General features: G+C 35.0%; 2 protein-coding genes across 2 annotated transcripts; one reads left to right on the forward strand and one right to left on the reverse strand.

Annotated features, from left to right (window-relative positions):
- Window positions 1-1576: 1576 nt before the first annotated feature.
- f3a (coagulation factor IIIa) lies at window positions 1577-7498 on the forward strand. The gene is made up of 6 exons (XM_015355434.2): window positions 1577-1908; window positions 2633-2747; window positions 4715-4908; window positions 5294-5475; window positions 5904-6069; window positions 6628-7498. The coding sequence occupies exons 1-6, from the start codon at window positions 1845-1847 to the stop codon at window positions 6774-6776; spliced, it is 870 nt and encodes a 289-aa protein (XP_015210920.2). The 5' UTR covers window positions 1577-1844; the 3' UTR covers window positions 6777-7498.
- Window positions 7499-8648: 1150 nt separating this feature from the next.
- acp5b (acid phosphatase 5b, tartrate resistant) lies at window positions 8649-13478 on the reverse strand. Its single transcript, XM_006634971.3, has 6 exons — window positions 13286-13478; window positions 12772-12962; window positions 11927-12054; window positions 10967-11158; window positions 10305-10452; window positions 8649-9661 (listed from the first exon to the last, which is right to left on the reverse strand). Exons 1-6 carry the CDS (start codon window positions 13356-13358, stop codon window positions 9410-9412), a joined length of 984 nt encoding a protein of 327 aa, XP_006635034.2. The 5' UTR covers window positions 13359-13478; the 3' UTR covers window positions 8649-9409.
- Between the last annotated feature and the right edge of the window lie 167 nt (window positions 13479-13645).

The raw sequence follows: 13645 nt of genomic DNA on the forward strand, positions 1-13645 counted from the left end.
ATTAAAACACTATTATTGTATTTTTAAATTGTTGTATTCATGTTGGTTTACTTACTATTGGTGTTAATATCAGATTTATTTTCTTTATGCCTTAATGTGCTATTTGATGATTATTATTTAAAACTATAACATCTACTGTATAACTTATTTTACGTGTTTCAATTAATAATGTAACTTAATCAGCTAATCTGCTAATCACTATAACATCTACTGTATAACTTATTTTACGTGTTTCAATTAATAATGTAACTTAATCAGCTAATCTGTTTAGTCAAACATAAATTTTCTGATGCAGGTCTCAGTTTGCCAAAACTTTGACAGCAAACAATATTTATTGAGGAGAATTCGTTTTGCACATCCGGATCCTACACATTTCCTAAATATTAATACAAAACTTTAAATGTCAAAATTATTATTAGTGTGTAGTTGATGGTACTTTAGTATTACTTTTTTTCAGTGTACTTAAAGCATTGGGATGGGTTCAACAATACAGTTTTCTCCTTAAAACGGTGTGTAACTTTTTTCTTCTCCTTCAGAACTAACAGTTGTCTTGTAATACAGTACATGACCCAGTTTGCAAGAACCTGTTTAGTGAAACGTCACACCCTTGAATCCTAGAGTGTATTTATACTGTACTGTAGGTTCTTTCAGCTGCCTATTTAAATTGGTAAAATAATTTAAAACTATCAAGTTAAATGTACCTTGACGTTTGGTATTCGTACTGCGAGGTCACATGCTCTCAGCTTCGATAGTTTACAAAAAGTCTGACTTCTTTGTTTGTCCATGGTTAATGAATAAAACACTACTATAGCATTGTCACTCACAAATTGAATACAATTACAGTATGCTGTCCTCAAGAAGTGTGCATACCGCATTCATAGCGAGTCCACAAATCTGTGGTTTTGTGATAAATGAGCAGCTGGACAGGTGCAGTTTTTCCAAGTTCACAAAGCAATCTAGTTGCAGGTTGCAATTGATCTGAAATATGTACATTCATGGACTTTGAGGAAGCCAACATTTTTATCATTTCAAAGGCGATAACATAAGACGTGCGTGGGTTGGAAAAAAATCTTGTTTTATACATTAAATTCTTAAAATAAATCGACTTTTTTTTATCAATTTTAAGAGAGAATCTGATTTAAGAGATATCGCTGCGGCTTCCTTCACGTTTTGTCTTGAGGGAAACAAAAAAAACATTTATATATGCAGTAACTACTGTAGAAATTATTGAAGCAATAGGAGAAAATACTTTCCTTTGAGTTTTTAATGGAGGTTTAACCTGTCTAGTACTGGTAGAGTATTTTCCATTTTAAAACTCTACATTCCCCCTGTTACTTAACACTGAAAATACGTCGTTTTGCAACCATCGCCTGCTCGAATTCCACCTGTGGGCTGAGCGCATCGTCTTGCAGGTACCGGACAAGCTTTTGCCAAAGCCGCATCCGGATTGCTATATTTGGGCAAAGACTTTGTTTGGCAAGGTTCTCAGCCACTGTGTGAAGGCATGTCAATAGTAACTCAGTCAGACTTGGGGGCTGGATTACAATCAAGTCTGGATGACTCATGAGGACACTCTGTATAAAGACGTTCAGTTACTTACACTCTAGTATGATTCTTGGTTGACGGAGCTGGAGCGGTGTGTAAGGGTTTATGCAAGGACGTTGCGTATACTTACAACATACTTCAATAAGGGTTTCGTTACACGCGGCTGGACGCTAATATACTACGCATCGTTGCCTTGCATCTATACATTTGACAGACATCAAGTAAGAAACTGACAGCCATCCATTATCAGAAAGGCGTTTGCAACCCTGCACACCGGCGACGTCGATACTGAAAGGAAAATGTTATTTTATATCGGATATCTTGTTTTTGTCTCCTCATTGTGTCTTCATGGAAAAGTCTCGGGTAAGCGCTCGGTTTTCTTAATCGAACGTATTGTATGTATTGTGTAATAAATGTGTGGCTTCAGGACACATGCCGCGTTTTACCTTAATCTTAACATGCTAATTTTTGTGCATGGGGAAAAAAAAATGTACACATGTTTATTTGGAAGTAGGCAAAGCATTGTTCATGCTAAAAATATTTATAGGTTGTGATTATTATGAAGTATAAATTTTAATACACAGTAAAACAGACTTCTTTATTCCACACTCAGACCTGTATTAAGATTTCTTAAGTGGAATCGGAAAACATGAGAGCTATACTGTATATACACTTTTGTAAAGCGGAAAGCTGCCTCAGAGATGTAAAGAATCCAGTAGAATCTTAATTCCACGTTGAAATATAAGAAAAATACAGCTTTTCGGCTGTTGTACACCAGAAACGTGAAATTAACCTCTACGGTTATTTGTAGCTTGACATTAAATGAAATTTGAAGACAGTAAGATGATAAAATACGGGAGTTATTATTTAGATAATTCTTTTTATCTAAACTGATTTACATTTCTATAGCCGGCATTTTAGGAGAGAAAGCTAAACCTTGCTCGAGGGGAAAATTCCATTGTTTCCATCTGTCGATTCCACTCCAATTTCCATCTTCCAATTTCAGACTGGTACCCAGAAGTAACTTGTTCAAAGACTGGATTTCCACGTTTTACTTCATGTTGCATGCTTTTTGTGTGATCCTTAGGTGACGAAGATTTTCCCAAGGCAAGAAACCTTACATGGTCTTCAATTAATTTCAAGACTATACTAATGTGGCAGCCTAAGCCCACCAACTATGTGTACACCGTTGAGTACTATGCGTAAGTGTAACCATTCGTTTTCCGCTGGCTCAGTTGCACAGTGAATCATCCATTTTTTTTTCTGTAACTGCTCGCTAAGAGGGTCCAGGGTGAACACTTTGTGTAGTTCGCTTTGACTACACTCTGAATGGAACAGCAGGGAGCGTGCGTAGCATACTGTAGCGATTCACTGTGGCCAGTAAGATTGGGACGCGTCTTTGTTCTCACTATACGACCCGTTTAAGTCCGCACAGAAGACATCCCGGTCCGTGAATCAAACACAGAACCCGGTGCGGATTCCGCTACACCACCCCAGAGTGGATTATTTTAAATAGATTATTTTAAAATATGGTGTTTCATAAAGATCCGAATTAGGTAAACGTTTATATTGAGTTATTGTGTTACTATCGTCTTTTTTGTAATTTATTAACTGTTTAAGCAAAAACCCCAACAACAGATAAGTTCCTCGCAAACATGGGTCTGACTGATCTCCTACTGGATGCAATCAATACTAGTTTTGCTATTATGTAGTACAAGAAAGTACATCTTTCACGTATTTTACCATCATGAAATGTACGGTACATACTGTACCCTTAGTTTCAAATGCAGCGACACATTAAGCAAAATATAGACAAGATATCTGTATTGAGTATTTTTCTGTACTTAACAAGTAAATTAACATAGGTTTGAAATAGATCTTACCAATGTTTATACTATTTTAATTGGGATTTATGTAGATTATATATATATGTTTTTGTTCAGAAACAACCAGCGAATGTTCCAATACCATATGAGAGGCAACTGCAAGCATTTTTAATGCGTGTGTAGTGTACATATGTTTAATGGGGCATCTCATGGTTCTCAAGCCTGTAATACAAAAAATATTTAAATTATACAGTACATTTTAGTCTGAATCAATACTTCAGACTGAAATCTATAGTTGGATTGGCCATGTAAATAATCTGAGGTTAAGAATCCTTTGTCTGCTAATGCTTTGTGATTTATTAATGTTAAAAACTTTATCCTAGTGTAATGCAATAGCAATATTGATCCTCTGGTAGAATTCCTGGAACTGATCACTGTTAGTATTGATTTGGAAAGCACTAGATTGGACTAGAGTTAATTCATGGAAAAATAATATAACCAATATTAGTAGAATAGGATATATATTTCCATCCATCTGAGGAAGACTGCTTTGGGGAGGAGTCTTGAATTTGAGACATGTAAATAATTTACTAAAATATATATATAATTTAAATAAGAGCTATTTTAAAGACTTTTTAAATGTCTGTCATATTGAAGAATGTAATCTTGATATGAAACTTGTTCAGTGGTTGGGCAATCATTAAAGAAAATTTTGCTTAATACAGTCCATGTAGTTAGATCAGTACTATGGTGTTCAATCTTTTCCTTAACTGGTCTGTATATTTTTCTAACTGGTTGTATAATTATATTGATTGTGTCTATGCTAGAGACCACAAAGTCTCATTCTACAATACAGTTTGGTCTTTCAAGAGTTGATGGCTATATTCTCATGATTACACTGTAAATCTTTTTTGTCTGATAATTGAGTGATTTACATAACACAAGTATTGGAAAAGTTGATCAGATCTGTGTGAATGGTGGAAACAGAACCCAGACTTTAAAAAGACTGCACTTATTTTTTGGTGAACTGGACATTTCTCCATTACTGACGGGGCATAGAAGTATCTGTCCTTACATCAAGGAATGGTTTATCCATACATTTTATAATCATTTCTTACAATTCAGGGTCATGGGAGGGGGGTTGGGGTTAGGGGGGCTGAGCCTTTCCCAGCAAGCAATTTATGCAAGTCAGGTACAAGTATATAAAGGTGTTAATATTATACTGATAGGTATAGGCATACAGTATGATCCCTTTAAATCTCCTGCAAGTACTAATTTTGATTATTTTTGACAATTTTTTAATGATTTTAATAACATTATCCTTTAATATTTAAACATTTCAGGTTAGGAAAAGATAGAATGAAAAGCCGAAACTGCATAAAGAAAGATGTGGTAGAATGTGATCTGACCAGACAGTTGACGGACCTGAAAGAAACGTACATTGCTGATGTCATATCTGAGCCACTTCCAGGGCAGCCTTTTGATCAAGTAGAGTTCCCTCACACCTCCTCAGAAAGGTTCTGCCCATACAAAGACAGTAAGTACTTCATCACTTTTCTTTCACAGCATGCTGACAGTTTTAATGTTGTATGATATATACACTAAATGTGTGTTTCATTTGGTTTGTATACGTGGTTTGAGTACTTCTTAAAGTTAAGACCTGAGCTCAGTCAAAACCTGAACTCGAACTGAATGCAGGTTTCCACTGTACATTACAGTACATTTAAAAATATATTGCAGGCAAATATAGGTGATGTTATCATTTTGACAAAATACAGGGCTTTTCATCTAATGTGATGAGACTTTAAAAATAAAGATGGATAATTGTTATGGATCTCTTTATCTTGTACGAACAGGAGTAGGTTTTCATGAAATGATGGGTTGTATTTTATTAGCATTAAATTGTTCTATTCTCATTTAAGCAATAATTGGGAGACCTGATTTTGATGTTGAAGTGAATGAAGCAAAAGACAAGATTACATTACACATAAAGGACCCAATTTCTGCAGTCAGCAGTGGAAATAGGCTTCTCAACATGAGGGATATTTTCAATGGTGACCTGCAATACAAAATTATCTACAAAAAAGCCGAAAGCACTGGAAAAGTGAGTATTCAAACTTAACCATATAAGTAGCAAGAAATTAGCTTGAAATCAGTATTATAATTAGAAGACAATTCTGTATTTTCATTTTTGCATGAGGATAATCAGACTAGAGGTGAACTATTTTATGTTCCAGTATCCCAGGTGGTGCCTTTTCACACTGACATCATGTTTTTTTTTTAATGAGGAATATGAGTAATGATCTAATAAACATCCTTTGGCACTATTTGGAAAAAGTACATAAATAGCATTTACTCTCTGAAGACAAACTATGGGAAGTATACAAAACTACTATCATCATCCAAAACTAGTACCAGGTCTTTTCAAATGGTTCCCCTCAAATAGCTTCTTCATTTTCTTTCTTGTTAACACTAGCAAAGATAAAGGATCACAAGTTGTGTCTAACGGCCTTAAACATGTTAAATCTGCAGAAAGAAGAACACACAAAAAGCAATACCTTTGAACTCAAAGTGGATCGTGGTAAAAGTTACTGCTTCAACGTTCAAGCTTATATCCCTACTCGAGTATATGGAAAACAGTTGGGTGAGCTCAGCCAACTTAAGTGCTCTCCAGCAGGGGAAAAATCCTTTTTCGAAGGTAGAGTATGATTTATATTTATGAATCCTTTTCCTAAAACTATTTTTGATTTTAAAACCAGGCAATTCTCTGTGTCGGGTTAACTGAAAGTATTTAGTCTGGATTTACCTTACTGAGCAAGTCGAAGATGCTTACTTAATAGTTCACAATGCATGAAGGGCCATGCAGAGTCTTAATTATCCTCTCCGTGTTTATTTTCTGATCTAACCTTTTGAATGTAGAGCTTCCTAACCTTAGTAGGTTTTACCATGCAATGTCATGATTACGAGCTCTGTGCTACTGTATCTGCTAATATACTTGCTATGTAGATTATTTTACTCAATAAACCATTAGTACCTGTTTATTGTGTTTATTAGTATGATAAGAATAAGAGAGTTAGGAGCACTGGACAGTTTGTTGTGGCATAAGATGCCATTTCTTATGATTCATGACAGTATAATGTGAAAATTAGTTCCAAAGGACTGTTCCTGAATATTACAAGAGACTAAGAAAGAGTTAAGAAGGATACACAAACCCTGTGTCACCCAATTAACAGTCTTGTTGAACTTTTTTTTTCAGAGTATGGAATTCGTGTGATTGCAGCGGTCATAATTACAGTGATAATTATTTCTATAATTATTATCGCTCTGGTTGTGATCCTTTGCAAACGAAGTCAAAATGGCAGTGGAGGACCAGACAAAGAAGGCATGTCATTAAGAAATGTTTAAGGACAAAGGCTGAATGTGTTGAAATGGAATCAAACAGGGTACATCAAAACACTTGGACCCAGAACTAAAAACTCTTGCAAAAGGAGGAAACAGGAGTATGAATCCCAATTCAGCATTCCTCTGTTAAACACTGGAATAACTAATTTAGTTTCTATGAAACACTACATTTTAGATATGTTACACATACTGTTTCGTTTTTATTATTAATTGGGGGTGTTTTTGTAGAAAATAATGTATTTCTTCTACATGTTGATTGCTGGTACTTTATATGGGAGCAAAGCACTACTATGATTTTAACTGTAAACTACTTTTGTTTTTTTATAGAAATCATTATCTTCCCCTTTTAATTGAAAATGCACTACATCTGTTGTAATAACTTTGGAATACTACTTCAGAATCGGTTTATATATATATACTGTAGTACAATATTTATAAATGGCTTTATGGGGTGTTAATTTATGCTTTGTTAATATTAATATAGTATTTTTTGTATATTTGGTGTTATTATATATTTCTATTTTTTATAAAGATTTATAATAAACTGCAGAATTTGCTGTTGTTTACCTTTTCATCTTAATCTAGATAGGAATCCAGCAACTGTAAGAGACGACTTGTACATACTATTGTGTATTTCTAAAAAGTAAAGTTATTTTCTTCATTGAAAAAATCTTCGCATTTTGACGTTAATCAAATAGTATAAATAAATACTCATTTAAACAGGATTTCTTTGTTTGATAGTTTTTGTATGAAAATTATATATTTATACTGCAATTATATATTTATGTGATTCAACAACTCACACTCCAGTTCTATCATTGTACTTAATACAGTCTCTTACTTCTCTTTTCTATAATTACAGTATAATGTCTTTTGCTCAATTTGGATCTATCAACTTTTACATCCAAAATAACTTAAATGCTCTGGAGCAGAAAGCTTTGAAAGACCCTTATAATTTGGGATTTTTTTGGTTTTTAATTTGGAATTTTACTTTGGTCCTACCTACAGTAGTTCTACAATTTGGAATCGGCAATGAATAAACCATTCATTTTTACTTTTACTGCTATGTTCCTTCTGCTAACAAAAGAGGGATGAGAATCACAGGTGCAGTAGAACTGCATGGAGAAATGATGGGGCTCTCATTAGGAAAACCACAAGCTCCGAGTAGCTACAAAGTCACAGGAGTCACTGCGTCCAGTATGCTTGTCTCACATGTGCCAAAACCTAGCAGAGGCTGGCCAGTTGTGTGTTAACACTCGAGTAACTCTATCACCAGTCTACTAAATCCATAGTGCAACCTTTGAACCAGACAGGTCATCTTTGCACTCATACTTGTAACTAGGTCCCCCTGTTACATTGCCATCTATCAGATAGAGCACCTAATGTTTACACACATTTGCTTGTGATCACTTTGGGAGAATTGGGTCTCTGCTTTGAGCACTCCTCAACTGTATGACTCACAAACGTTCATCAGAAAACTGGCACACAGCTCATGCTGAACAAGTAATTGGATTACAATCTGAGAAATTAAGTAGCCTGCGCTAAAACGTTGTTTTTTCTTGGTTGTTATACATGATCGATGACATGCATATTTCCTTTCAGAAATCTTGCACCACAATACAGTGGGATTAATGCCTACTGTATATACAGTAAATACGTAGTTTTTAATATGGGTGTGGTATACCAGCCATTGTGCATTAAATTCACACATGACGGTACTAAAGTGCGTTTCATTTTTAAATGTGAAGGCATTCTATTTTCCCATCATTACTTCCAATATTGTATGCTTTCTGTGTGTTCATAAAGACATATCTCTAAGAATATAGCATTAGAAAAAATATTTGAATACATTATGCTTTCCAAAAAAATATTCCCCGTATTTTTATTTCGCAAAAGCAAAATGTAAGATTTCAAGCCTTGAAAGCAGAGACATCAGCAGACATCATATCATTCTCTGTTAAACTGGATTTGGAAGAACATTCGGTTTTCTATTTCGACTGTGAAAAAAAAACAACGTATTCTGTTAATGGTACTGTAAACGGAGTTATAGTCTCATTACCTGGAATGGGTATAGGCCTTTCCGTAGCAAGAGCTTGATGCCGCTCAAAAATGACTCACTGCTGCCACCTTGGGGTCAATAAAGATTAAAACCACTTGATTCACTTCGTCGAAGAAGGTACGGGATAACTTTTGTTTGCTTCAGAAAATAACAAAAAGTTTTATTTTAACAATTTAACTTAGAATTTCAGACTGAAAAAAAACATTGTAAAATACATTGTAAATACATTTTAGCGATGGTAATACCCACTTGTTTAGGAAGAACAGTATAGCTGTTAAGAAAAAAAAACAGCTGTTTTGACTTTTGCTAAAAACCGTGTATTGTGTTTGATAGATAATTTTGTTTCTTTTGCAAACACTTTCAAAATGAATTAAACCGTCATGGTAGCGTGGGGTCGGGTAAAACTTTAACACTTTTGATTTTCAGCATTTCAATAAAAAGCCCACGTGAAGATTTTTTTTAGCTAAGAAAAAGTTTATATATTGCTATACAGAGAAAATAAAAGGTTCCATACGTTGTTTGGTTGATCATAAAATTAAAAATCAAGGTAGGAAGAACCGATCAGTCCTTGCCCAGTTTATACAGTCCATTCGGCGCTGCGCTTTGACAGAGATGTTTGGTACACCCCTTCTCCAGCTGCTGAAATGTAATTGATGAACATTTTTTCTTTTGTGACTGTGAAGTAGGCAAATCCCCCAAATGTGTTGTTTACAGCACTGGAGAATAGCTGCCAAGCGTGAGGAAACTTGTTCTTATGGTAGGTTGACATATCAACGAAATTCCCACTTCCACTGACAACATATGTCATACCATTATCTTCCTGGATAAACTGGAAATATACAGAAAATAGATTATGAAAATAAACATCTTTGTACTTTTTAAGTTTTCCTCCACATGAGTAGAATTATCCAAACCTATTTTTAGAACTTCTATTAACAAAAAATAGAATTCTGCACTACTGATTGATTGCTTTATTCCTAAAACTTTTTTTATGACAAAAATGTTATTTTGACATAAAAAAACTGAGTAAGCGTCACAAACCATTCAGATATTTGAAAGGTTTTTTTTTAATAACATGAGGAGTTTGTACTTTCTATTTTATAATTCTGCCTACAGTATAAAAGAGACTTGGTCTAAATTATAATTAACAGTGCTCATCCTAAACAAAACCCACTTGATCCTTTTAAATATTGCCTTTTTCATAATACATTTTTACATTGATAAATGAAATGAAGTATGAAGTACCATAGTCAGACATCAGTATTTGAATTTAAATATATATATATATGGAAGTTCACTGTGTCCTTTAAAATACAATAAACAGAAAGATATATGAAAAGAGAGTGAGCTCAACCCACTAGACCCTGAAAGTATGTATGTGCCTGATACATGTTTTGGTACTTTCCTAATGCACATTCTTCAAGCATTAACTGTATCTTGTACAGTACATAAAGAATGCTCTGAACTCCTACCTGCAGGCTGTGATCATGGCCACTCAGGTAGGCTGTTACATTGTGTTTCTTCAGCAGAGGTCTCAACTGCTCCACCAGGCATTGTGTCGGACCATGGTGTCCTATTGACCACACAGGATAGTGACCAGCCACAATAAGGAACTCAGACCTGAAACACACTAAAAATTAGGGGATGCCAAATTTTGACATTTACCCAGTTATGAGATGAAGTGGCTGAACCAAGAACTCAATTTCATATATAGTATTGTATTCTCTATAGTTCCTGGAACCACCAGTGAATGTTTTTATTGAACTTTAATTGAACCAAAGACCCTCACAAGAATGTGAAAGACGATCTGGGTGTTGCCCAGTAGGAGTTTGGTCACTATAGCAGGTCATTGCTTTTAAAAACAATATCCAGAATCCACACATACTTTTCTACACAGTCAGGAAAAATGTGTTGCCGGCTTTCACATTTAATTTTACTTTGGACGATCAAGATACAATTATGAACACAAAACTTTACATACTGTAACACCTCAAAAATGTGCTTATCCCTTCAATTGTGTTTGGGATGTTTAGTGAGAAGAAGGTTACATACCAGTACCAGTACTTACCTGCCTGTTAAATAAAACTAATAACCAACAAATATACTGTAGTCTACTCATTCACTAACAACTTACTTGGATTTCTCCAGTTTTTCCTTAATCCATATGAATTGCTTTGCAGCAGCCTCATGATTTTCAGGTTTCTCGGGCTGTATCCCATCATAGGTGTTACCACAGAGCAGTACTGTGTCGATCAGTAGGATAGTGACAGATGTGTTGCTGTGGGGAACCTTGAAGTACAAGTCATAGTAGAGCTCAGGAAAATTCCTAGATTGTAAAGACAGTGTCAAAATTAGAATGGCACTTTGGCGGCCAAGACATACAGTACCATGCAAAAGTATTCACCCCCCTTCCCATGATGCCTTATTTGTCTGAATACAAATAATCCATACTCAGATGTTTATATTTATTCTGAAATCATCTATACCACTTTTATTGCACACAGACAGAAAACATTCAACTAATGGTTGGGTCTGTCAACATAAATTTGTACAATTGAACTAATTTTAGTTTGCCAGAGCAAACGGGGTAAATATTTAGGAAATCTACATATTTTGATTTGGGCTTAAAGTTTGGATTCAAAATATTCACTTTAAAGATCTTTTTTTCATGCAACGGAATAGGACATTATTGAAAAGTGGGTGAATACTTTTGCAAGGCATTGAATGTGCATACATTTATAAATATTTTAGATAAATGCCTTATCTTTTAACATTTTTAGTTTTTATTCTCTGAAAGAAAAGGTCTTATCAACTCTAATACGAGAAAAGAACCAAGTGAGCTTTGTAAATAATCCCAATGCATTAGAAAAGTTGAAAGGATGACTCTGACATGCTTCTGAGCTATGTTTTCTTTTTGTTTGTGAATTCCTTCCTTGCTTCAGCAGAAAAGACTTGATGTGGCATGTCCTGTCAATGGCCTCCCCCACGAAAACACTGTGATAAAGAGGGTCGCTGGACTCCACAGCTAAAAACTCTCTGATAAGGAGGCTCTTTAAGTGTTTGCTTTCGTTAAAGCCTTCAGGGGGTGCCTTACCATCTTTTGGATCTCTTGGAATAAGCAACCTGAGCTGACACATTTCTCAAGTGATCATGATTTCCTGCCACCAGATACCAAGGTACGCTAAGAAGGGAAGGGTCAGCAAACACATTCTCAAATGTAGCCTGAACAGAAAAAAAGAAGGCAATGATTAACATAACAACTATGAACTATGAACAAAGGTGGATGGGTGGACGGGGGGACGGGTGGACAGAGATGGATAGACAGAGGTGCACAGCTAGACTAGCTAAACTAGACTAGAGGTGGACAGACAGCTGGAAAAAAAATATGAACGATGAAATACATGTTTGTATTGTATATGTGTGGTTGAGAATGTTTATTTGTTATCAGATTTTGCTTTACCTTTTACTCACACAATTTAAAAGCACTTCTAATTTTGACCACAAGATGGAGAGCTCCTCATTTAAATCTGACTCTTAATTACATTTAGACAACTGGTCACAATTCAGTATAACTAAAAAATATGACCCATATAATGTCACATTAACTTTAACATTTTGTCAAAACATGCATTCTGTCTACTCTACAAGGAAGTTGCACAATATCTGCTTTTCTTGGGAAATTCTGAAATATTTTGCTAGCTTTTGCCCAAAGAAGTACAAAAAGATTGACTCTGTCATCGTCTTTTGTCTCTGATACCTGCCTCTGTGAATGACATTCAAAAGGAGAAAAAAGCACAATGTTTTTGTCCAGCATCACAGACAAAGCTGATCTTTCAACCATGCTGAATGAAAAAGAAAATGCTATTAGCAAACAGAGCAGAATTGAGAAGCTTACAAAAAGAGTTCTGAAAAATGTAGTTTAATTTGCTTAAACCTTGCCTTAAAACGGAAATCATCAATGTCCTTCACACCTTGGTAGTAAAAGTGATCTCCGAGACTGAGGACAAAGTCCAAGCCCACAGTTTGAGCTACTCTCCCCATTTCAGCAGCTACAGCTTTCTCAAGGGGTGTGAAGAATGGGGAGTCTGGTGACCCTCCCCAGTCTCCAATGGCAACAAAACGCAGATAATCTAGGGAAGAAGTTAAAGAAAAGAGCCAGATAAAGTAAAATAGATAAAGTGGTCTATCGAGATAAAGTAGATAAAGACAATGAAAACTACAAGCGCAGCACACGGTCTTTAGAAAAAGTCAAACTTCTGGATTTCCAGCATTAACATTCTCATGTTAGAAGCTTTTATCAGCAACTTCATTTCCAGTAAATATCCTTGTCAATGTGTTAAGGTGCGCATACAGAAAGATTAAATCAAATGTTTTTGAGATAGCATAGATCAAACATGGATTCTAGCTATAGTAAAACATACACCCTCTTATAAAAACGTTCCTTTACACTTACCATTCTCCTTTGACTGACAATTGGACAGTATGGCCTGCAGACACACCAGGAGAAGACAGGTCACTTTTCCCATTAGGTTTTGAAGTTTTGTTAATATAAAAAAATCCCTGTTTAATGTTTCTAAACAAAAAGTTAAAAAGTTATCTTTCTCTTCCTTTAAGAACACATACAGGAAACAGTTTTGTGGTTCAGTGCACTTCCTGGTTTGTTCAGAAAATGAAATAAAAAGCAAATAGATAAGACCAAACAAATCAACTCCGCAAAAAAATGACCTTAAAGCTCATTAGACTTTATTGCTGAGGTATTGTCCCAATCACCCGGAGAGTGGATCTAAAAATATTAGGACAATATTATTGAAAA

This window comes from Lepisosteus oculatus, chromosome 9 (assembly GCF_040954835.1).
Source record: "Lepisosteus oculatus isolate fLepOcu1 chromosome 9, fLepOcu1.hap2, whole genome shotgun sequence".
In the NCBI taxonomy this organism is placed as follows: Eukaryota; Metazoa; Chordata; class Actinopteri; order Semionotiformes; family Lepisosteidae; genus Lepisosteus; species Lepisosteus oculatus.

Excerpts from the sequence above, each read along its gene's own strand:
- acp5b (XM_006634971.3), bottom strand. The coding sequence starts at position 13,358 with ATGGGAAAAGTGACCTGTCTTCTCCTGGTGTGTCTGCAGGCCATACTG. Across the intron at positions 12,963-13,285 it reads TTGTCAGTCAAAGGAGAATG|ATTATCTGCGTTTTGTTGCC; the intron begins GTAAGTGTAAAG and ends CTTCTTCCCTAG. Across the intron at positions 9,662-10,304 it reads GCCATGATCACAGCCTGCAG|TTTATCCAGGAAGATAATGG; the intron begins GTAGGAGTTCAG and ends GTATATTTCCAG.
- f3a (XM_015355434.2), top strand. The coding sequence starts at position 1,845 with ATGTTATTTTATATCGGATATCTTGTTTTTGTCTCCTCATTGTGTCTT. Across the intron at positions 2,748-4,714 it reads TACACCGTTGAGTACTATGC|GTTAGGAAAAGATAGAATGA; the intron begins GTAAGTGTAACC and ends TAAACATTTCAG. Across the intron at positions 6,070-6,627 it reads GGAAAAATCCTTTTTCGAAG|AGTATGGAATTCGTGTGATT; the intron begins GTAGAGTATGAT and ends TTTTTTTTTCAG.